At 37.7% G+C, this 25,093-nt stretch overlaps 1 protein-coding gene across 1 annotated transcript in view; it reads left to right on the top strand.

Annotated features, from left to right (window-relative positions):
• The window catches only part of RAB3B (RAB3B, member RAS oncogene family), a gene marked incomplete in the record, with an annotated part of 52,394 nt that overhangs the window by 23,169 nt on the left and 4,132 nt on the right, over positions 1 to 25,093 (top strand). The window contains 1 exon segment of the mRNA XM_072419640.1: positions 20,017 to 20,135. Within this exon segment, the coding sequence (XP_072275741.1) occupies positions 20,017 to 20,135 (119 nt within the window).

The following is a 25,093-nucleotide window of genomic DNA, read 5'->3' as shown; positions in this document are numbered from 1 at the left end:
CACACAGGAGAGGAATACGGTAAGAAACTTTTTTTTTTAACAGCATATGTGTAGGCTGTATTTGGACCATAAGACGCAGGGACTTTTTTCCCCCACTTCTGGGGGGAAAAAAGTGCGTCTTATGGTCCGAAAAATACGGTAATTCTCTGAAATAGGTGTCACCAGAACAAGTGTCTCCTATGGAAGATTTTCCCTATGGACGTGATCCGCATTGGAAGAGTTCTGCAATGTCAATGGTCAATGAGGTTGAACTACGGGGGAAATGTCAAAACAATGTTTGCAGTTTCTGCACTGTATAGGGATTCTTAATTTTTTTTTTTTTTTTTTTAAGGGAGAAGTTTTAAATAGCACTTTTAGTAACCTCATTGCTTGCTCCCCCAACTCCCATTATCCCCCATTATCCTTTTCCCTCTAACTCCAGATTGTGAGTTGGATCTTAGTGTTCTCGCTTACAATGCAAGACTGCCAATGATGATTGAAAGAAAATAGGAAATAGAGGCAATTTGCACAGGCTGAACTCTGCATAATAAATATTTGTTTTACTTTATATTTGCAAATCTATTAACATACCCAAGCACCGTTCAGTAACAATGAATGATATGTAAAAACTATATACACATTCCTCAGATAATAAAGTTCTCTTGTCTTGCCAGGATCTCTTGAAAAAGCAGCGGGCTGACTCCTGGGATGATAAATGTGTTGATGGGTGGGTGCCTGCAGCAGTGGGCATATACGTTTCCCTGAAATTTAGCTTTAACAGGGACTCGGAAAACAATTTTAATTACTTTACAAAATTTTACTCTGGATACAATTTAATTTATGGTTTAGCAGCAAAATGTAATTTCTTATTTAAGTCAATTAGTCTAATAATCATGATAAGGGTCATATATCAATGCTCAACGTTCCAGAATTTAATGAGTTATTATTAGTTGGCATGACAAAGCTGCTTTCATGTCCTGCATGGTTTTGCTCTTATCTTGTGCGCTTTCCTTTTTTCTAGGAACATTCAATTATCTCAAGCCTTAATTGCTTCAATAGGCTGAAAGCAGAGCCTGCAACGCTCTCATATTAATGAACATTTCAATTCATAAACTGACATGTGCAAAGGGCGTTCTTTGGCTGCCCTAAACCATTTCACACTGCTTTTAGGTGAAATGCCAGCAAACCAAAGAAATAAGTTATTTTTTCTAAAAGCTAAATATGACCTCTGTTGTGCGGCACCATTCAAGGTATATGCCTTGAAAAGTGAGGCACACAGGGTACACAACCTACCTAATCCAGGCTTTTCTGAAGACCAACCTTTTTACATCTTGGGAACCCTCTAAATAATTTTCAGGTCTCAAAAAACCCTTTAAATAAAGTCCTAGGGGGAACTGCCTCTAAAAGTAATTTATTGGGGGGGGTCAATGAGGGTAAAAAAGTCTCTTAAACCAGGGGAAATAATGTCCCCCATATAGCGGTGACTAGAATATCCACTTATAGGCCACTAAAACATAATTGGAGTCATTCAATCCATCATCCAAACCAAATGGTCTTGGTCCCAAAAACTGGGAGGTTGGTCAGCCACAGTTTGAGGATCTTGAGCAATCCCTGGTGTGACCCTGGGGTTCCATGGGACCCTGCTTGAGAATGGTTGCTCTAGAACAGTGTTTCTCAATCCGTTCTCAATCCGGGTTTCTTGGAACTCTGGGGTTCCTCTGGAAATTGCTAGGGGTTCCTTGATCAATTGCCTCTCAGGTCAGTTTAACTGACACCAATCATCTTTTTGGCTATTCTTAAGGATGATATTCTTTGCACTTGCCAACAATGTAAGAGGCATCTGATACTTTGGGCCTGATTTATGAAAGTGCTCAAAGGCTGGAGAGAATACACTTGAATGGATCTCTTAAAAGTAATTTGCTATCTGTTAGCAAATATTTTCAATGCTGGACCAGATCCATTCCAGGTTTACTAGATCCCCCAGGTTCACTGATGAAAGCGTATCCTCTCCAGCCTTGGAGAGCTTTGATAAATCAGGCCCTTTTGTCTCACCATGCCAATTATGTTGTCCCCTCTTTACTTTCCTGTCCACTCCCCTCTTCTTGGTTCTATTCTTTACCTGCATACACTGATCTTAATACCCTCCTGCTTCCTTCCTGATCTTTGTGGCGTGCTGTTAGCCTGTGTCAGAGTAGTTCTGCTCATGGGTTTTCCCTAAGTCCCAATATAGGAAACCTGTCTAGATTAAAACAAGGCACCTTTGTGGCTGACATATTTTATAGGTGTCATTTTCATCATTGCATATGCCTAAAGATTGTAGTGGAACATGTGTTCAGAAATGTCTTACTGTTTGTGATTGATTTCAACTTAATTGGAATCCTAAGATATTTAGACCTGATGGCAGGCTGCAAAGAAGGTTTGCTACAATCTGTGTGGGAGCAGCAGCCTCTCTGCTGTAGTCTTACACCCACTTCCTACTAAGTCACTTCCAATTCTATGCAATCAGCATTGAATATGTGTGTGTTGCTGATTGCAGAGCTCTAACACTGACTCAGTAAGCGGCATGTTTGTTGGAACCACATTTTGTGTATATAGTCAGTTTAGATACAAATTTTGCTTGGCTGCTTCTCCTAAGTGTTGGATATCTTTGCAAAAACAAAGTGTACATGCAATACCCTATTAAATAGACAGCGCCGCATAATATGTTGGCAATATATACATACGGTTTATTACTAATGATACTAATATGGTTACCTACAACAAATACCAAGAAGGAATTTAAATAACAAAAGATACCAGAAAGTAAAACTGCAACATAAGGTGGCTTGGGAAGTATGTACAGCTGCAGACCCTTTTCCCCAAATTATGAAGAGTATAATTGGCACTTTGGAGTTCCTTTAAAAAGTAGCGGTGTGGCTGCACTGCCACCATACTATTTCCATCTGCTTTACACATGTGTTCCAGGCTACAATATCTCCAGGAATATAAAGCTGGTGCAGCACACTAAAAAGGTGCTAAAAGAGATATGTTCTCCAATCACAGAGCTCCCTCTACTCCATTGAAAGAAGTGAATGGAGAAGAATTGGGTTTAGTTCTGCCAGAATTGTTCTGTTGCATTCTTCATAATATGCGGAAAAGAAAAAGGTAGAGCAGGCTTTTTTATCGGCGCAAAGAAGATAAAAATAAAGTAATATATAAAATCAATTACAATTTTTATTAGTATACAACAAAACCTATACGATTGTTTATGCAGATAAAAACAATATTTGTAAGGCAGCAAAAGGTATAGATTTTGGGAACCCCAACCCCTTTCCATAATGACGACAGCAGGGGTGCAGGGAATCTCACCAATTATATACCTAGGAAATGGTTGGGAGGTTTAAATTTTCAGCAAAAAAAAAAATATTTTTGATTATTGGTGTAAATGTGAAATCACTGTAAGTGTGCAATAAATGAATGTGTGACCTAATATCCCTCCTGTATATGTCTGCTTTTGTAAGGCTTTATTTATTTCTGTATTTTCGTGTCCCTACACACAGCCCAATCCCTTATTAAGCATTCCCAAGGCGCTGGTTACTAGGAGACAAATTGCAGATTTGTACCTGCGAGCTATCCTTCACAAACACTATCTGCTTAGACCTGTCTGCCCTCCATCTTAGATGTGCTGTTAACTTTTTTTTTTTTTTCCACTTAAACATTTATTTTGTATTAATTAGGAAATTTTTACAAAAGAACGGAAAAAAAACATTAAGAAGGCTGTCTACGTAGATTGAAACCAAAACTTGACAAGTAAATAATTTACTTGTCACGCACTTTATAATGCAGTAAATAAAACATTGTATTATCTGGTGAAAGTCTGTTTCTTAGTTTGAATAGGAAGGGGACTGAATTGGGAATTTTCTTTTTTACTACAACTCAGTGCTCTGTTGGGGAGATTTGTTATCACCTCCTGTTGGACCTTGAGTGTAGTCATTGATATCACAAAAACTAAGTCTTAACCTAGAGTTGGTAAAAGTGGAATCAGTAATTTTTGGTAAAAATATGTGCACCGAAATCTTCCACTCATTCCCACTCCATAACCCTAAAATTATGCCACTAATAAGAAAAATGATAAGGATGCTATTGGTGATATTCATACATTTTTACTTGCTAGATACAAGAAATGTCATAGAAAAGGCATTATTTGCATACTCTGCCCCAGAGTGGGAGAGACTTTGACAGTGATTTTGGCAGGAGAAAACTATGGGGCTTCCACTTAAATAAAAAGTCTGTTTTTACAGTCTTCCCAAATCACCTATGACTGATAATACACATGGGAAATGGTACATTGGTGCCTACTACCCAACAGAAAAATCTTGATGACACCCTTGTACATTGCAAGTGGGCCTTTTTGTGATATTTAATGTACAGCACTGCATAATATGTTGGCGCTATATAAATCCCGTTTATTAATAATATTTTGGCTGTTCATTGTTTCCTAAAAATCTTCCTGGAAACATAGCAACATCCTAGGTACCTCGCATGTGGGTTGTTTGTAAGGTAAGTATTGCTGCAAGCAGACCTCTAATTTTTAAAAGAAGGTCCGCTTTAGTGAATGTAATGCTACAAACCTTTTTGTAGGAATTTTTTGGAGACTGGGACCTTACAAGGGAGAGAGTCATAGACTGGAGATCATCATAGTTTCTTAAAAAATGTAATGTTTCTATATTTTTGCCCCTTAAAATGAACTGCATCCCACTTGATATACCTCTCCATAAGATCCACTGTCAAGGACTGTGCATTTCCATGGGCTTTAGGTTGGCTACCAGTGATATATGTATATATGTGTGTATGTGTGTGCCTTATGTGTGTTTTTTTTTTTTTCTTTTTCTTTTGGATAATAAGATCAACTTGTGATCATTGTTTTGTAAAACATCCTTTTTTTATTGTTTAATGGAAATATGGGTTTGTAGCAGGAGGCTTTTGTTTGGTAAAGATAAACTCATTCTTGTAAAAATAATCTATTGTAACTCTTATCTCTATTACACATTATTTATAGGTTTACACAAGATATGATTATAAAGCATTAATATCCTGTACCCTGAAATAAAGATCAACAATACTCGATTCATGGTACACAATAATCAGATGGTGATGGAACATGACTTCCTTAACACCGTATTAGGGGAAAGTATCCTCTACAGTGATGTTGGGACAAAGGTAGCAACCACATGTAGACTTGTGATATCTGAGGCCAAGCTGTGACTCTTGTTAAAGAAAAGTTCCGTTTTTTGTTCCCCTGTGGAATCTTTCAAGGGCTGCAAGCGCAAGGAAATTTCCCCAATAAGAATGTGGCAAACAAGTCTGGGAAATTCTAATCCTTCTCTATTCCTTCTACTAAATAGGTAAAGAAAATTATACCGTTCACTAAGCAAAGTGACTTATCCCCTTGCAAGGAATTTCACTTAGCTTAATGAATGCAGGGAAAATTCACTTTTCAAAGAATACCCAATCATGGTAAAAAAAAATGTAAAGGGGTTTTTGCTTCCACAAGATTGGATACCTAAATTATCTCTTACAGTTTGCTTTATGAACAGCCTCCATTCCTTTAGTAATTCAACCCCAATGTATATTGTTGTACGTGTTCATAGTGGAGTAATTTCCTGTCCTTCTGACAAGACGGAAAATGATGGTGAAATCTTTCTGAATGGAACATGGACAACATTACAATTTTACTGTCTTTCTGAAATGCCATGGCAGGTTGTCCTGTTTGATCACATGATCTTCTAAAGATGAGAATTGTCTAACCCCAACTCTGTTCAGATTTCTAAGCAGAGATTACAAAGCCAAATGCCTAGGAATGGGATCACAAGGTCATCCTGGGTTCATATGAGTTGAAGGGAACAGGAGATTTTATTTGGATCAAGGTACAGTATGCTGAATACAATTACAATATGCTTTAGTATTATGCTTTATACTTCTGGATGAAACCCCATATAAATTATTTGGGATCAAGGATCTTGAAGGATCAAGGACAACCTTTAGAGGGTATATATTATTGGAATTCTGGTTTTTGAGGACATCATTCTTCCAAAATCAATTGATAAAATCACAATTTTAAACAAAACGCTCTTATGAACATCTATTTTTTGCTAGAACTCTTTAATGATGTATTTGCTTAGAAGCTGAATTCCTGGAGGTATAACAAGCAAGACTTTATGCTGCTCCAATCAATTGTACAACATTTAAATGTAAATTTATAAATGCAAGCTGTGTAAGTACCTGAATATGACCTGGAATTATTTTCTTGCCTGTGCAGCAGGTAACTGTAAAGGAAAAGCATATGCCATACAGGTGTGTTTTAGTGCAAGAACAGGTAAATGGCTTTTGTTGTTGTTATGGTTAAAGGAGAACTGGCAACCTTACTCATCTTTACCAACCCTATAGAATAAAAACTACATCAGATTGCCAAATAACATACATGACAAATCCGAATCCCAGCATGCAGAATGATGGAGCATGGACAGGGAGGGTTAATGGATACAGCTTCCACTTACAAAGCATTTCATAGTTGGTGACCTGTATCCATATCTCACCTGTCTAGGCTGAGACCACAGCTGACGTGATAACCAGCTCAGCCAAGTGGAACTTTTTCATTTCAGTCTCCCAGAGACGCTGCCTGGAAACCTGAGTGGGATAATGAGCTGGATGCTAGCTATCTGCATTTTCTTTATTCCGGTCTTACTTCTGTGATCAGCTAGTTCCTATCCTCCATGTAGAAGGCATTGTTTTAGGGATGGGGGTCTGTATTGGGTTTGTAAGCCGATGTTGCTGATCTGTATTTCCAGATTGTGGCTTCTTGTGTGTGTGTGTGTGTTTTTTTTTTTTTGTTTGTTTTTTTTTTTATAGCAGTAATTATAAAATAATGTATCCAATGTAAAGTTCAATGCAGTAAAACAAAAGCCAATGTTGCTGGTTTGTTCACACTCGTTAGGACAACCAGGAGGCTGATAAACTGAGACCCTTGCAAGCATAACTTAAGGTGTAGGTATGGCTTCTGTTACTTCAAGCCATTTTAACTTTTTGTTGCTTAATCTGCTCACTAAACCTTCCCATTACTAAAACTTAACCCAATGCCAACCCTTGACATTTATTGTAACCTCCTTTTTTGTATGACCCAAAAACCTTACCTTGCATTTAACATCCTTCATTTTAACACTCCTTGTTGTTGGACTCTACCCTTGCACTTGTTTAACATTGTTAAGGCTGCACTTGCTTTATGGGTGCTGAAACTTGGAACAATCCATAGTGGGTAAAGACAGCAGTAGATCAAACTTTACCTATTCTTTACCTTAAGTTAACATCAATATTGATGTTAACTTTTTAACAATTTTTTAACATCAAACTTTACTTAAGGTTAACATCAATTTTTGATTGATATTTTCTCCAAATATTGATTGATAATATGATATTCAATAGTATTGTTCAAAATTATTTGGTTTTTTCTTCTAACCATCGGACCGAAAATCAATTGCATAATGTATGGCTAGCTTTAGCCCAGGCTTTGTCTGATGTCAGGTATTCAGCATGTTAAACAGTGGAGTTAGACGGGTGAGTGCCTCAGTAAATGGATTTATTTTTAGCCCCGCCAGCTGCTCCCAACACACAGGGACCTGTGCAAATCAGCCAAACGGATTAGCTGCGACTCTAAAGCCCATACATTGTATAAAGTGATAGATGGGTCTCTGATAGTATATTGCTGCAATCATAACTGTCAGGCTGACGTCAGAGCCACTTATCAGCATTGTACTGTGTAATCGGTGGCTGTGCCTGACAGCAGTAACATCCAGGCACTGAGCCATCTGTAGCCATCTGACCTCACAAACATAACACAATGGACCTGATTTATTAAATCTATCTGAGACTGGAAAAGATAGACTAATATTAAGTAAACCTGGGTGGTCCAGCAAACCAGGGATGAATCTGGTCCATGATTGAAAACATGTGCCAACTAGTAACAAATGGTTTTTAAGAAATCAATTGTTGGATCACCCAAGTTCACTCATGGTAGTCTCTATCTTCTCCAGAGCTTTAATAAATCTGGTCCAATGAGTCCATTCATCACAGTGCTAATTAATGGATTTTTTTTGATTGATTGCTAGTTACCCACAAAGAATGTTGAAGAATCAAAACTATGAAAATAAATAAATGGGTAACGACTCAATGCATAAGACGGAAGAACCGCTAGTTATGGGGAAAATGATTTTGATGGCTAACTGAAGATGGATGCAAGCTGAAGGCCCTTTCATACCTGCAGTGAAAAATTGTGCACCTGTTCATGGCAAATTGCACTGCCGGTAACCACTTTTGCGCCTGGCTGCTGCTGCTGCAGCTTTACCAAGAGTGCCTACGTGACCAATGGCAACTTGCTGCATTTCACCACGTGCATAAAAAAGTTCTCATCTCTCAGTCACTTTATTAGGGGCGGTTGGGATTGCCATTAAGCATGTGGTAGAATACTATGGCTCACCTGGGGTCTGAAATGGCTATAAGTCACTTAGATGGAGATGGTTAAAATGGCATTCCACTCTGTTGCTGACTATCTATACCCCACTATAAAAGATTGCATTCCAATACGAAAGCTTCAGGAGCTTCAGTTACAGAAATAAGCCTTTATTAGTATGTTACATGTGTTTACCTATATCTGGTTGGCAAGAAGAAGAAAAGGTAGTTTGTAGAAAGAAATGAGAATATAAAATATTGTTTATGTCTAAGCCACACGTGCAATAATCAGCCAGTCTTACATTTTAGGATACAAGTTCAGATCTACCTCTCCCCGAAAAAAAAAAAAATAGAAAAAACACAAAGATCAGGTGACTTCAGTGACCTTTTCTTTTTATTTGAGAAATGCATACCTTAGGTTTTCCTGATCATGTGACACTAGAACTTTACAATCTCTTTAATCTAATTGGCCAAGTTTATACATTTTTTTTTCATTTCGGTACACACGTTTAGGTGACTCACACTCATGATACACTGACAAATTAAGGAAATCCATTAATGACTTTAATCATCTCTCTATTTTTGGTAGATGATGGGGAATTAAATCACATAACAGATTCTTACATTTACATTAGCATGATCTTCCTGGGTGTGCACAGCTGCTGCTGCCAACATGATGAGGACGCTCGGTTTAATTTGATTTATATTATGGAGAATGTGAAAAAAATCATTAACCACTGGTGGGCCTTGGGTATAGGAGAGACACCATAAAAAATCCTTCAAGCTGAAGTAAATTAAACTTTAGACATTATAAATGCTACCCCTTTATTAAAGTTGGTCTGGAACAGCCTCATTCTTTTTAATTATAATTATTATTACACAGTTTTTATTTTATAGCGCCAATGTATTACGCAGCGCCTTACAAAGTCCATGGTCATGTCACTGGCTGTCCCCCAAAGGAGCTCACCGTATAATGTGCCTATCATAGTCCTATGGTAATGTCTTTATGTGTGGTAATCTTTAATACATTCTAAGCCAGGAGTGTCAAACTCTGGCCATGGAGGCAAAATCGGCCCCCAAAGGAATCCTAAATATGAACTGCAGCTGGCCTGCCTCTGCATTGAAATAGCGCTGCTACTACAATTCCCGGCATCACTCGTGTCTATAGACCAGCTGGCTCTCTGCCTATGCGTGGCTCCGCATTGGACTGTTTTATAGACGCAAGTAATGCTGGGAATTTTAGTAGCGGTGCTATTTCAATGAAGAGGGAGTTCCAGCCTGGCATTGCCCACTTCTGGCATTTCCAGCACTCCCCCTAAGCTGTACTTTTCCTTGCTACTCCAAGGCATGGACTTGAATGGTTGGATTTTCATAAACGAAAATTGTCATATTGTTAGCTTGTGCAAAAAGGTTACCATTGAAATTTAATTCAGAAGGCTACAAATAGAGATGGAAGCATACGATTTTTTTTCGTAAATAAAATTTAAAAAAATTGTTATGCCTCTTTTTCTATTATAAGTTTGTTCCAGATTGAATGAGAAACAAAAACTCTTTGTTTCCATATGAAAAGGTTTTATATCTAATGAGAAGGAAACATTTCCAATTTTTTTTCAATAAATTTTAAGGTTGGCTCTGTGTATTTGAGTTTTACACCCCTGTTCTAAGGCCAGTTTTGGGGGGAAGACAATTAACCTAACTGTTTTTTGGAAAGTATCTGGAGGAAACCCATGCAATCACAGGGAGAACCTTCAAACTCCATGCATTCTTTTTAATGTGGAGAAAACCTTACAAATAACTTTCATGTCTTAGGGAACCTCTTGGTACAGTATATTAGCATGGTGATCATTGGGAGGAATGCCCCCCTTACACATAGCCAAAAAGATCATTGGTGCCACTTAAGACGGATTCCTCTCAAGGATACCCTAACAACCTCTAAAGGAACCCTGGTTGAGAAATACTGCGCTAGAAGTGGTCCCATCCATGCACTTACAGGGATACTATGTTTTGGATATTTATTGTGTATACACACCGACCCTTCTTACTCTCATTTCATATGTATGTAATTAGTATTCTCTACAATCTCTATGCTCAGCTCCCGCTCATCCCTCTCCCAAGGGTTCTGTCATTTAGTGGTTATTTCTGTCTGGAAGTTTAGAGATGATGGGAGGATCTGCATCAATTCTTGATTTTATTTGACAAGATCGGAGCAGACTTGTATTAAGGCGTCATATATCTGATGGTTATTGTCAGAAATGCCTCTGAACTGGTGCGGCTGAACAGATGCTAGGATAAATATTGCGATGATACATTCATGTTGTGTTAACTATTTATATAGTTTCTTAATACGTTGTCATACCTGGAGGTTTCATACCCTTTATATCCCTTGTTTTTTTTTCATTTGGAGCCAAACAAAATGATACTTTGCTTTTAAGAAGTCCAACAGAAAGCTCACTTTTTTTTTGCAGTTAGACATTAGTATGAATCATTTTTTTTATATGTATTCTATGGTGATGCAAATCATTAGAGCAAACAAAAGCTCATTGACTATGGCAATTAAGATGACCTCACATATTGAACCATTCAACAAACAGTATTTCCTGCTGAGAATAATAATTGAAAATACATTGATCAGTCGAAATTGTAAATTGTAAACTATCAATAAAAAGAGTGTTTTCTCAATCCATAATATTGGATGTTCCAGCACACACAAGTGGTTGAGTGAACAGAACTGTTTGACAAACCGTTCAATAGTCACAGGAAAGCCAAAACTGATCAAGGTTGAAGGGTCTCTGGTTTGTGAGTTTTTTTTTATCAGTTTATTTGCATAGAATCATTGATAAAATGAACAATATGGACATGGCCACCTTAACAGAGCTGCAGGTAACAGTAAAAACCTAATAAGTACCCTTAACTTTCCCCCGTTAGGCAAAACAAATAAAAAAAAAAAAAAAGTTTTGGCTGGAAACTTAAAAGTATCAAATCAAAACTTTTTTTCTACTTTAAATTAGTATTATACAGTTTTTATAAAGTGCCAACATTATACAGCACATTAAATAAGGGGGCAAATGACGGATACTAACAATGACACAGGAGGAAAAGGAGAGGATCCTGCCAAATGAGCTTACAATCTATGAGGAAGTAAGAAGATAGAACAATTATGTGAAGGATTTTGAATTTTCACTTAATCAGATACCCAATGGAAGATTGGTGACAACATATAGTTTTGGATATGCCCTCCTGCCCAGTCCTAGTGATAGTGGTCACCAGGATAGAGGGACATTGACAAAATCTGAAATATCAGATGGTATCAACTTTTTTACATTAAAAGTCAATCAGGGTTTGCCAGCCTTCTACCTTCTATCAAAAAAAAAATCTTTTTGGAACCAGAGCTGGGTCAGGGACAGAAAGAAGTTGCTTTAGCAGGAGGGTGCTGCAAAGTGAGCATGACTGATGTACACATAATAAATAATATTAGCCGGATACAAAGAATAGTCGTGCTCATCTCGGACAAAAACCTGACATGTACAGTGGTCACTTGACGTCATTTATCAGTCTGCTGTGAATGGCCAATTGGAAATGACTGCTGTTCACTCTGGTGGAGGAGAGCACAGCCGGGTGCCACTCACTTGTCCTCCCCTTTCCATAGAACATAACAGCACTGTATGTACAGCACTCCTTCATTCATCTGTCACTAGAAAGACTATTTCCAGCAACAAATCCTCAGATGTCCCTCGGACGTCTATGCAGGGTTTTCATTTTTCTTCTGATTGGGGAAGGTGGGGACCTTCTTCCAGGACCATACACTGAGTTCTAACTGTAAGCCATCAAGCTGTTAATTTATGTGTATTTTTGATCACATTTTTGAAATCGCCTTCTCCGTTCTGCCACATTACAAAAATAACATAAACTACAGATAGAACTTTGAAGGAATAGGACCACTCACAACAAAAACTTGCACCTTGGCAGCCAGCTGCCATCTTTAATATAGATTAATTTTTTTCATGCATTTTTGTAAAAAAATCGTTTATCACGAATGTGCTAACACAATGCTGTGTTTAGTATTTAGTCCTTGGGGAACAACAGCAGCTGTCCAAACATCATATCACTTGTCACATTAGCACTATTTTCAGATCACGCGCTCAGGATATCTATACACACAGCTGCTCTGAAACCTGTGACATGTACAGATGTCAGTCCATTAGGACTGCAAATGGGTGCGATCCATCGATGACTAACATCAACACTTTATTTTGTATTTTTCTTTTGTTTTTTTTTAAATCGGCTGCAATATGCTGAATGTAAAGCTGATTTCCAGGCAAACCCTTTAAAGCAATACTGAAATATTTGCAGTGTTGTTCTGTTGGATTTGTGATTTATTCTGCAAATTTAGAGATGTACACAGCTCTGCCAGATTGTTAACTTTTTTTTTTCTCTACCGCAGTTTAGTAATACAACCTGAATATTTGTCTGCCTTCAGCTTGTGGTCGGACAATGAAGGGAAAGCAGCAAACGGATTGTTTTTCCTTCTGTTAGTAAGTCTCTGTAGGAACACAGACTTCCAGCAAAGCCTGATTGGCTGAGAAAGCTGACCCTTCCTTAACTAATCTGAGTTGGGGGACAACAGAAGTTCAAAAAAACAGATTAGGATACTTTATAATTTTACAGAGAAAAGAAAAAAAATCTTGGTTAATACTTGGGTCACCCCAGTAGATGGTGCTGCATCCTCATGTAAAGTGTGTAACAAACCTGCCATCTGAGACATTATTAGAGTTTGATACACACTCCACAGCTCCATCTACTGGTGACCAACACCTGTGAACAGAATTCAAGTGCAAGTGAGCCATATAAACAACTACAAAATACTTTACCCTGTAGAAAGGGAAAACAAAGATACAGTTAGTCCAAATAATTTTATATATATATTTTTTTTCCTTTTTACATGAATGTTTTAAAAATAACACACTCTAGATGTATCTATTTACGTTATTATTTTATATTATATATATATATATATATATATATATATAATATATATTTTATTGGCATTTTCTATGAAATACTGTTATTAATGTCAGCAGTGATTGCTGCATTTATTGCCCTAAGTTTATACTTGAGTTCTTGAGTAAATGTAGTTTTTCTTGTGTGTGTGTGTGTGTGTGTGTGTGTGTGTGTGTGTTTTTTTCTTTCAGGTAAAAGTAGGTTCTTTTCATTTTATGTTCTGATATGTTTGTATTTAGGTGTATACATTACTTTATATTTGGATTTCAGCTTTCATTTGATTCATGTTTTCAAGTTTTGCCAGATAAATGTTTTTATTAGATACCTTTTGTGGAATTCGTTTTCATGATAGCAAAATGATAAATTGCAGATATCTGCCAACAGAAAAACAAATTAAAGGAAACCGCAAACAAGCCATGTTTTAGGTTGGATGATGTCTGCTGAGAATAATTAGGATGCCAAGCCGATTACCTGTCAAGAAATGCTGAAAACTACCAGTGGTGTTACAGGAACGCAAAACTGCAAAAAAAAAAAAGGAACAAGTCTCAACACCAGGCTTTTATTGGATCATTTAGGAAATACAAATTCTGCATAGCTTGCTGGGAATATTCTACTGTGGATTGGCATTTCTTAGACTTCATTACTTGGGGCAGTTTTGTCATGTCAGGTGCCCCTTTTATACCACCAAGCAGCAACTTTATTCAACCTAAACTTGCTATTAATTGGGATAGATTAAACTCTCCAAAATGTGTTCCAAATCAGATTAGTTGCTGGAGAATAAAGATTTTATGATTAATTTGCCAAATCTGCTGATGATCTCCCAGTACAACCAAGGAATTCCAGTAAATAAAGTAGATCCAAACCCAATTACTAAAATCTTATGTAAACTTGAATTTTTTAATAGCATTTCAAAAATGTTGGTAAATCTCCAGCTTTCATTAACATCTGGTAACCTTCCATGAAAAAAACGTAGTTTTGGTAATTCTTGTTAGGAGAGGAAACAGTCTCCCAGTTATGTTATTGTATCATCACTCTTTCCCATGTATAGATTGGTTTAGTCAGAATCGAGCACTGTGCAATGTATCCGCTTTTGGCCCTTTGCATTTTAATAACCTCTCTTTGTAGTTCTCTTCACTGGATTTCATTTCACTTTAGAATAAAATTCAAGCTCCTGTGCTTTGCCTTTAAATCTCTCCACAGTTCTTTTCCCACTTCCCTTTTTGACCTGATTGAAAAATACTCCCCTAGCCGCTCTCTTTGCCCCTCCAATGACCTACTACTGATTTCCTCACTCATAACCTCCTTACACACACCACTCCAAGACTTTTCTAGAGCTGCCCCCACTCTCTGGAATGGTCTTTTTCGTCCTATTCGGCTTGCTCCTGCTTTCTACTCCTTTAAAAGAGAATTCAAAACCCAACTTTTCAAACTTGCCTACCCGTCTTCTGTCTCTTAAACTCTCACTACTTCCCACCACTACATATCTCCCCTCCTATTGTGTGATACTTTCCCCACCTCCTAGATTGTGAACTCTTGGCAACACTGGGCCCCCTGGACATCCTCCAGTCCATAGACTCCTGTTTAGTGGTCAGCTCTGGTCTTATGCACCCCAGGAAAAATTGCAAATGGCAGCAAAAACACACATTACACCAACATGATTCATAATGAACGTACGTTATTTAATGATTTTTAATGCAAACAGTGTAGGAGTGTCAATTTAATGGAATATCATCTCTTCCAGTTCTTCTACACCAAGACTGGAGTGTTAGAAGCAGTACAAGGAACCAATCAATTTATATACTAGAAGAAGCACTGTGCTGATTTTCATTTCCATTGACAGGGTAGCTTGGGTTAAGGGTGACCTGGACTCGCAGGAAGTAGGATAAATAATGTTGATCCTTGGCATAAGAACACTACTGGCAGAAAAAGTTACTGCAGCAGAGATATTTTAAATGAAGAAAAATGTCACAGCAAAACCTTGTTTTGCTTTTTTTAACTGTAAACCGAGTTCTGCTTATTTTTGTTTTTCACCAATGCATGCAGCAGTTTTTAGGTTTTTCTTACACCGAAGTTTCCAATTGGGAAAACTCCAAAAATTACTCTACAGAACACCATATAACCTGGTTATATAGCCTGTAGCTCTAATACTTCTGTGTCATTACCCGAATTGAGGTACTCGGGTTTTGGGAAGTGTGACAAAGAATGAAACACCTAGTTTATTTTTGTTGTGAGAACATATGTACCTGTTGCCTTCATCTGCATCTAACATTATTCTGTGTGTTAAATAATTAATTATAGAGAAACTGCAATTGAAGATTAGGATGAATAAAGCTGCTAAATTGAATAGTATCTAACGAACCAATCCGTATTTATCCTTTACTGATCTCACATCAGTTGACAAAAACCTGGCTGTTACTCTGTATTGAAAATGTGTTAATCTCAACCATCATACTTATAGGAACTTGTTGGACAATTGGGGGGCGCACCCAACGCGCCGCCGTCTTGGGGGCGCACCCAACGCGCCGCCGTCTTTATAGAGCTGGTGTTGTACAAACAAGCATAGCCATGCTGGAATAGCCCAAAGTTGGACAATTTGGATAGTCTAGTCTTGTATTTCCAGTACTTTATTTACTGAAAATCTCTGAAATTTTGTGTCCACAAAGGTTTGACCATATAGTGAACCTGTGAAATTCCACAAAGTTTTATCCACATAGTGTTTGTTAGTGCACTTTGCACATAACCATTTTTGCTATTTTTAAAAAGCAACTCCACTTAACATTTTTCTTTTTAAAATGGAAGTGATGGGGCATTAATTACAATGCCCCCTCTATGCACCTATCTGACCTTGGTTTTTGCTGTTGAGCTACATATACCAGTAACCTAAAATTTCTCCATATAATTTAATGTAAAACTCTTCTAGAAGAACACGATAAATATGTTTTACTAGGAAAGAGAAAGTCTATCTTTTTGTTTTCGGATAATTTTGTCAATCATTTTGCTAACAATTTCACCTTCTGATTGATATCCCCTTTCAAAAAAAGATTTTTTTTTTGTTATCTTTTGCTGAGTCTGCGTAGCTCATCAGTATACGCAGCATGGCAAAGTAAACCGGACCTGCGGTGGTGTGTGTGTGCCTGCGAGATAAGGACCTGATGTTTGCAAGTTATTTTGAGCAGTGCCTGAGAGGTGCTTTACAGAAACAAGTCACACAAGACTCTTTATTTCACAGTTATCTTCAATAGACCAGTCATGTATACCACTGGCATCGGTGTGACGGATATCAAAATTCAATTGTTCTTACTGCTTCGGCTGTCATTTCTGTTTCCTGCAAGAAAAACTGTATTTTGCCCTCAGGCTGCCTTGGGTGTGTGTATAAGATGACGCCATATTTTTTTAAAGCTCATATTCCAACTGGAAAACATTTAAAAACACAATGTACTATTGGAAGCAGTTGGTTGTCTTTTATGCAAAGCTGTACACATTGACTAAACAAGGAAAGGAGGAGTATTTTGTTTTTTAAGCAATAGTCTGATGTCAGCAGTCAATACTTTCATTTTTATTTGGATTTACTCACAAAGGTAGGGCCAGGAGGACAAAAAAAATAAGAAAGAAATAAAAAAAACTATTAGGATATACATATTAGTGTTGCATGCTAATTCATATACAGTGTGTGTTGCATGCTAATTCATATACAGTGTGTGTTTGGTAAAAGAAACAGGGAAGGGGGTCAGGCCAACAAAAGTTGCAGAAGTGAACTCTCAATTAGCTTAAATTGCTATTGCGTAATTTATTATTAATAAACAGGATTTATATAGCGCCAACATATTACGCAGCACTGAACATTAAACAGGGGTTGCAACGGACAGACAGTGACACAGGAGGAGGAGAGGACCCTGCCCTGAAGAGCTTACAATCCAGAAGGTGAATAATTCACATTTCTACACTGCATTGTAGTGATTGATTTGTTGGATCCTTATGAATTCACTTATCACTGGCAATCAAATTTGTATAATTCTTTCCTAGCCTCACAAGTTATTTATAATAATTATAGTAAAAATAGGCCTTCCTGAAAGGCAACTGATTTTTCAGCTTGGTCTAATACATCAAATGGATTCATATGCATGGGAACAGTGCATTACTTTACTGTGAATTGGTAAAATCAGGCATTTTGCCCAGATATCCTTAACTTCTAAGTAATATGTATTATATGTAAATCTCAAATGAGCCTTAGAATGATAGAAAGTAATTTTATTTGTTTTAATAGTTAGTGTAGTGTTTAAAACTACCACTTTCATTAAAATGATTCTGAGTTACCCTGCCATAAAAGTTATTTAAGCATCTCCTGTTTATGGACAACAGTGCCCTACCCATGTCTCCATATCTGCATTGTCATCCATGAAAACTAGTAGCTGTTTAAACTCACATTACTAAGGTGTGGTCCACTGTTACCGTCCATACCCCCAAAAAAGTGCTTGTGGGGGTGCATGTAGCCAAAAGTTTACAGTAAATGGGCTGCATGAGATTACCAGTACCAAAATGCAACACAGTCCCAAAAAAGTACTAAAATATTTTATTAAGTAAAAAAAGTTGCTTTTTTTAATAACTGTTCTCTTTAACTATAAATTGCAACAGAAAGTGTTTTTTTTTTTTTTTTTTAAACCTCTCCTCCATAAGGGCTCTCATGAGGACCAGTCAACAACCATTTTCCTCTCTACGCTCTGCCTGGATACTTAGCTATTTCACAATCATAGCTGAAGTGTTCCCAATTCACCTTTCATCCCATAGGCACAATTTGATGCTGTAGAGGAGTTTGAAAGAGTCTGTAACCTTCTGATGGAAAGTGCTCATTTTACTGATGCCGCTAATTGCTGTGCATAATCACTGGATATGTAGGAATTGCTCTGCTCAGCTGCAGGCAGATGGATTAGGTCATTAGCAAAATGACTTGTCATCAAAGATCGACTTGACCTGCACAGAAATATAGATGGACCTTTTAGAACGTTTGAAAGGACAGATCTGCGGTGGTGAAATGGCAGCTTTTAACCTGCTAAGCTGAGAAATTTAGACACCAATAATGATATCTTTATTTAAATACATCTTACATATTTGGCTCGTACCCTTTTTTGGTTTGTTAGATGAGGATGGAGGATTAGATTAGAATGGCTCATTAAAGGAGCAATTACTCCAAACTTCTTTTCAAAATGCCATCTTTAAAGCACTACGAAATGCACTGTATTCTGATAACCGGATGTGGTTAATATGTGTAATTATACTAAGTGCATAAAATCTTTTTACATGGCTTTATTTCTGTTTTCTCTACATGTAAATACACACCAAGCAATTTATCAGAAGTGACAGTCACATGAGTTTGACCAAACTAGAACACTTCCAGGGGGGCATTAGCAGTTAGATAAAAAACATAACCATCCCAAGGTGACCTTTTGTAAGTAACCCTGGCGGTGCTGTGTGTCCAATCCCCGGCATCTTAGTTTGCCTATAACTGTATAATTACATTTAAAATTATAATAATATATACTGAACAAAATCTTTTATCTGTATTCTCTACTTAATTATCAGAATAAGATATGTTTTATAAAAGTGGCCCTTAAAGGGGGTGTTCGGGAATATTTAGGCTGCAGCTGCAATGCAAGTGTGGTTACCTGCTGGTGCAATTTGCCACTCAGGAGCACATCGCAAAAGTTTACTGCGCGCCTGGGAGTGAGCCATAAAGAATCTTGTTGAAGTTGCTATAACAATAATGATGTATATCCAAAAACCAGGACACCATCTGCATGGAGTTTGTAGGTTCTCCCCGTGTTTGCATGGGTTTCCCTTCCACATTTCAAAAAAAATGGTTAGGTTAAATGGCTTCCCCCCAATATTGTCCTTAGACTGTGTTAAAGACATATGACTATGGTAGGGACATTGGATTGTGAGCCCCTTTAATAGTCAGCTAGTGACATGACTATGGACTTTGTACAGCGCTGCATCATATGTCAGCGCTATATAAATACTGTATAATAATATAATAAAAAGAAAAGTTGCTTCTAATGCTTTGTACTGTGAAGCAGCATTTAGATTCTGGATATCAGAAAGATTTACCTTTCTTTTTCTTCTAATGGCTGGTGGAGTTTTCAGAATTCTCTATGAAGGTGGCACATTTAATTTACCATTAAAAAACATTTATTGGTTTTGGGTACCCCGGTTTATCCTTATTTTGCAACTGCATTAAACCTTGACTAGGAGTTGGTATTTAAATACTTGAATAAGCCATATCTTTTTTCAATGTACAGAAAATATAGGATTTATTATTTTTTATTTGTGCACTAAAATAAATTGACTATTTTTCTAAAAAGACATCTGTCCTTAATATTGGTGTTATAAAATTGCATCTACAATGATTTTATTTTATGGGTTCTCTGCTTTTAGAACATAAATATTTTGCGGTTTTAGGTGCATTTTTTGGTAAAAATATGCAAGTTATAGTCTATAATTACATATAATATATACAAACAAAAACTTGCTATTATACATTTTTTTTTTTTTTTCTATTTTTAGGATACAGCTGGTCAGGAGAGATACAGAACCATCACAACTGCCTATTACAGAGGTGCAATGGGATTCATACTGATGTATGATATCACGAATGAGGAATCCTATAATGCCGTCCAGGATTGGTGAGTATATTTCACTGCAGAGCTGCAAGAGTAATCCTTTAGGAATCTCATACACATGGTTTAATTATTCTACAGTAATGAGAAAAAGAAAGTACACTTGCTTTAATACTAAGGTTTTGTTTATCAGGATATAGTAAAGATAAAATAAGGTGAGTACGAACTCAGATGATCAACAACACAACATAGCCTCTATTTAATAACAACAGTGTAATAAGTCAAAATGCAGAAGCAGTGTGTGAGAAATAAGCGCTTCTGTATGTATTAAGAGGGTAAGCAGCAGCCAGGTGCTCTTGAATAATTGATCACCAGCAAGTGTGACCACCTCTAATAAAGCGGAAGTATTGGCAGTTTGCTGGACAAGAGCATTCTGGTGTGTGTTAACACAGTGCCAAGGAAGAAAGACTTTAGCAATGATGTTAGGCATCTGTTGCTGCTTATTAATCCAGAAAACAAATTGAATTCCATCATTACACAGTGAGAAAGATTATTTACAAGTGGAAAACATTTAAGACCGTTGCCAATCTTCCCAGTAGTGGATATCCTAGCAAATGAATCCCAAGATCAGACCATTCAATGTTAAAAGAAATTGCAAAAAACTCAAAGAGCCTCATCTCTGATTCTACAGACCTCAGTTATCATTGTAAAAGTTAAAGTTCATGACCACACAGTTAGAAAAATACTTGTAAGGCCGTGGTCAGCACCAGTCCCCGAATCTAACACCACACTCTTTACCTTTAGTAAGCCCCCGTTCAGCCTCGTGAGACTGGTTGCATCTCCCAGCATGCGGTTGCCCCCAGGACTTACTGTGCAAGGGATAGTGTCTGGGGATGGGTTGGCAGCAAGCCAGGAGCCCACGGATAAAGATTCCAACAGAGCCAAGTCCAGAATACATAGCAGAGGTCATATACCGAATATCCGTCCACCAAACGAAGTACACAAGGGCAAAACACAAACGGAGTGGGGGTCACAGGCAAAGGTCCGCCCAGGCAGTATAAACTGGCAAAGTCAGAAACCGACAAGGTCAGCAACAGTAAGTCAGACGATAAATCCCCAGCACAGATTAGCCCAGCTAGACCCTACATCAGGCATAGAAGACTGGAAGCAGAGAGGCTATAAACTCCCAGCAGCCAATAGCAGTGCAGGCGGAGTCAGAAGCTGATCAGCGTCTAGAACCCCCCTGCAGCTGTGCACAGCCTAACAAGGGATGCTGGGGATACCATTAATCCATCAGGCTGCACAGCTAAAGGGAAGCAGGGGATGCAGCTATCTTAGTTCTCCTGGCTGCTGCAAATGACATCTCTGTAGAGAATAGACAGTGTTTATTACCATGATGGTGCACAGGACAGAGATGCTGAACAGATGAACATTTCCTAACAATACTGAGCAAGTATGGCTTGCTCGGAAGGATTGCCTCTTCTCTCTAAAAACACTTGGCAGCACGACTTCGGTTTGCAAATCTGCTTTTGCACAAACAGCAAGCCTTTTGGAACAAGGTCCTTTGGAGATGTTTGGCCATGATACACAGCACCAAGTTTGACAAAAATAAACATAACGCACAAATAGTGCAGTGTGGTGGAGAGTGGATGAAAAACCTTTCTATTGCTGGGCCATATTTGCTCAAACAAACAAAAATTTATCCTAAAAACCCCAGTCTGTAATTCAGAAGGTATGAAAGGTAAGGAATCAGAATATCAATCTGGCAAGTTGTATGAACCAGGTTAGAAATGGCAGCTTTTATAATTTCTCAGTATTGATCAACTTTAAACACTTTTTTGTCCTTGCAAAGATAAAGTATTGCAGCACACCGAGTTGAATATAGTGTATTGGAAATAATAAATTGCTTTATAACTTAGAATTCTTTTTATAAATGTATTTTTATTAAGTTTTACATATAAAATAGATACAAACATAAGTGGGAGAAAATAACACAAAAAGACAACAAAGGCAAAAAAAAAACATCATGAGAACCAATTTTTCAACAAACAATTCTAACAAAAAAATGTGTGCTCAAATCAGTAGTTATACAATGGTGAATGTCATTCTTGTAAAGCAGTTACGTACAGAAAAAAAGATATAGAGAAAACCAAAACCAAGAGCTTTACATACTGTGTATGACAAAATTATCCTTGTGATACTAAGCCCTCATTATTATTGGTTATCGGTTAAAAGCTGCTTAACTCAAACCAAAAGACTTACTTTTTTTAATTTACCTTGCTTGAGATGCAAATGCAATAACTTATGATCCTATAACTTAATGTGCCGCTTTATTGTAAGATTGTGTATATTGTCCTGTGCTGGAACACACTGAAGTACCTGTATTGCTCATGTCATTACAATAGAATCTTTTTGTACAAGAACCATAGGAAAGGAAAATAATTCCTTGCATATTTCTTGCTTTGAATGCTGATCAGATTCTGTGATGTCCAAATTGCTAAAGGCTTTTAAATATACAATGTCCTGGGAAGAGTCACATTTTATAAATGTCACCAAAGCAGCTCCCGGTATGGCCGGCAATCTTCCCATACTTCAAGCTCTTTCTTACTGGGAACTTTCCCAAATCTTCTTTGCATTTCCCTCCATAAATCAGAACACAGCTGCACTCGGAGACTAGCCGTATCCATAATCTGTATTATTCTAGTGGGAAGTAATGTAATATTGCAGCTCTAAGGCTCACATGACATTCTTGATGGGGTGAACAAGATAGGAGTAAGCCAGTAGACCATTTTTTCTCCTGTACGGTCTGTTCTGATAGAGCTATGCAGGCCAGCTCCGTGTAAGACAGACTATGGCTCAGTTGTTAATATTATTATTAGCCAGTATTTATATATCGCCAACATATTACACAGTGCTTTACAAAATCCATTGTCGTATTGTGAGATTGAGAAGATAGCATTCACTGTTTAATGGTTGTAATTAAATATAAGACTACTGACGTTTTGCATTTCAACCACAAGATGTCGCTATTTCTTAACACAGCTGAATAGGTTGCCAGTTTTCATATTGATAGGAAGTGTGGTTGTTCTGGAGAGGAAACAGGAAGGAGGAGAGCAGACATCTTGCAAGGACTGTGTGTGTAAAAGAGAATCCATTCGCATCCAAGGGTCAGCGTGTTCCTAGAGACTCAGAAGCTGTGGCTGAGTGAAGTTGACAACCATCCAAGGTAGATCCTGTCCAGAGGAAAGAGGATTGTTGTCCGGAAAGGCTGAGAGAAGCTGAGGAACCGAGAGCTGTCTGTCCTGCAGGACCTCATGTTTGCTGAAGAGACTTGTTGCTGTTTTTCAGTTTAAAGACATTGATGGATCCAGAACAAGACCCGGGTCAGTAAAATCGTGCACGCACCGCATTATAGGATTGGCGCCTGAAATACCAGAGACTGAGATTATACCTGCAATAGTTAGTAAGTTAGGGTCTATGTATGTGGCAGGTCATAATAACCAATCTAGAAAAAGGACGCTGTGCTGACCTCTGGGGTGAATGTATTTAATGTGTTTTCTTTGGGTTATTGTTTGGAATTTTGTTTATTGTGATAGTATGCAGTAAAGTACTTCCTGTTTTATATAAATTGGTGTCAGTGGGCTGCTTTTCCCTGTTTGTGACTTCGCTGTATCCTAGAAAGCCCCCGGTACACGGCTTACAGTATCACGAACTGTTCCTTTAAAGGGGCTTACAATCTAATGGTGGCTTGGAGCAATGCCAGGGAAAAAAGAAAAGTCTTACAGTGCTCAACCCAGAAATTTCTTTAAGCCGGGTGGGAAGAAATTGTAGGCGGGTGGCAGCCCCTATATATTGTGACCAAACTCTTTAGTAGCCACCCAAAAACAGCCGGGTGGGTGCTGAAAAGTGCCAGGTGGTGCGCCCAGCTAAAAGGGCCTGGGGAGAACCTTGTCTTATTTCCTAGTGATGGATTGTTATTTCAAAATGCCTCATAGTACCGTGACCTTTATTTTGATGAAATAAATACAAGCTAAAGGATTTTTTTTAAGGGCAGCACGGTTAGCACTCTGGCCTTTGCAGCGCTAGATCCTAGGTTTGCATCTCGTATAGAAAAGTTCAAAACTATCTGCATGGAGTTTGCAGATTCTCCCCTTGTTTGCGTAGAATTCCTCCAGGTACTCTGGTTTCCTCCCACATTCCAAAAGCTTGCGATTAGGTTAACTGGCTTCCCCTCAAAATGGCCTTAGTGTTAATGACCTATGATATTGATAGGGACATTAGATTGTGAGCTCCTTTGAGGAACAGCTAGTGGCATGACTATAGACTTTGTACAGCAATGCATGATATGCTGGCTCTATATAAACGCTGGATGATAATTAAAGTATATATTAGTACTACTTCTCCATCTTCTTAGATTGTAAGCTCTTCTGTGCAGGGTCCTCTCCTCCTCCTGTGTCACTGTCTGTATCTATCATTTGCAACCCCTATTTAATGTACAGCGCTGTGTAATATGTTGGCGTTATATAAACTCTGGATGGTAATAAAAATATATATTAGTACTACTTCTCCATCTTCTTATATTGTAAGCTCTTTGGGGCAGGGTCCTCTCCTCCTCCTGTGTCACTATCTGTATATGTCTATTATTTGCAACCCCTATTTAATGTACAGCACTGCTTAATATGTTGGCGCTTTATAAATACCGTTTTTATAATATCTGAGTGCCAGCTGATTGTGAGTTGATGTCTGCCACCTAAATCCCATCCTCTAATCAGCTAATCTTCCTACATGGCCTAGACTTTTGAAAGATTTGGCATACATAGACAGCTCCTAGGCTATGTATGCAAAAAAAAAAGACATTAAACTAGTAAAATGAAATTTATATATAATAATTAAAATATATAAAAATAATTATATATAATATATAATTTATAACGACAAAATAGTCTAACATCTCTATCAGCTAGTTGTTTATTCTCCAGTCTCTGCCAAATATACATTTTTTTTTCTTGTATATAAAATGATGA

Source organism: Pyxicephalus adspersus, chromosome 8 (genome assembly GCF_032062135.1).
Source record: "Pyxicephalus adspersus chromosome 8, UCB_Pads_2.0, whole genome shotgun sequence".
In the NCBI taxonomy this organism is placed as follows: Eukaryota; Metazoa; Chordata; class Amphibia; order Anura; family Pyxicephalidae; genus Pyxicephalus; species Pyxicephalus adspersus.
Note: the sequence above shows the minus strand (reverse complement) of the source record. Positions and strands in the feature narration are given on the sequence as shown.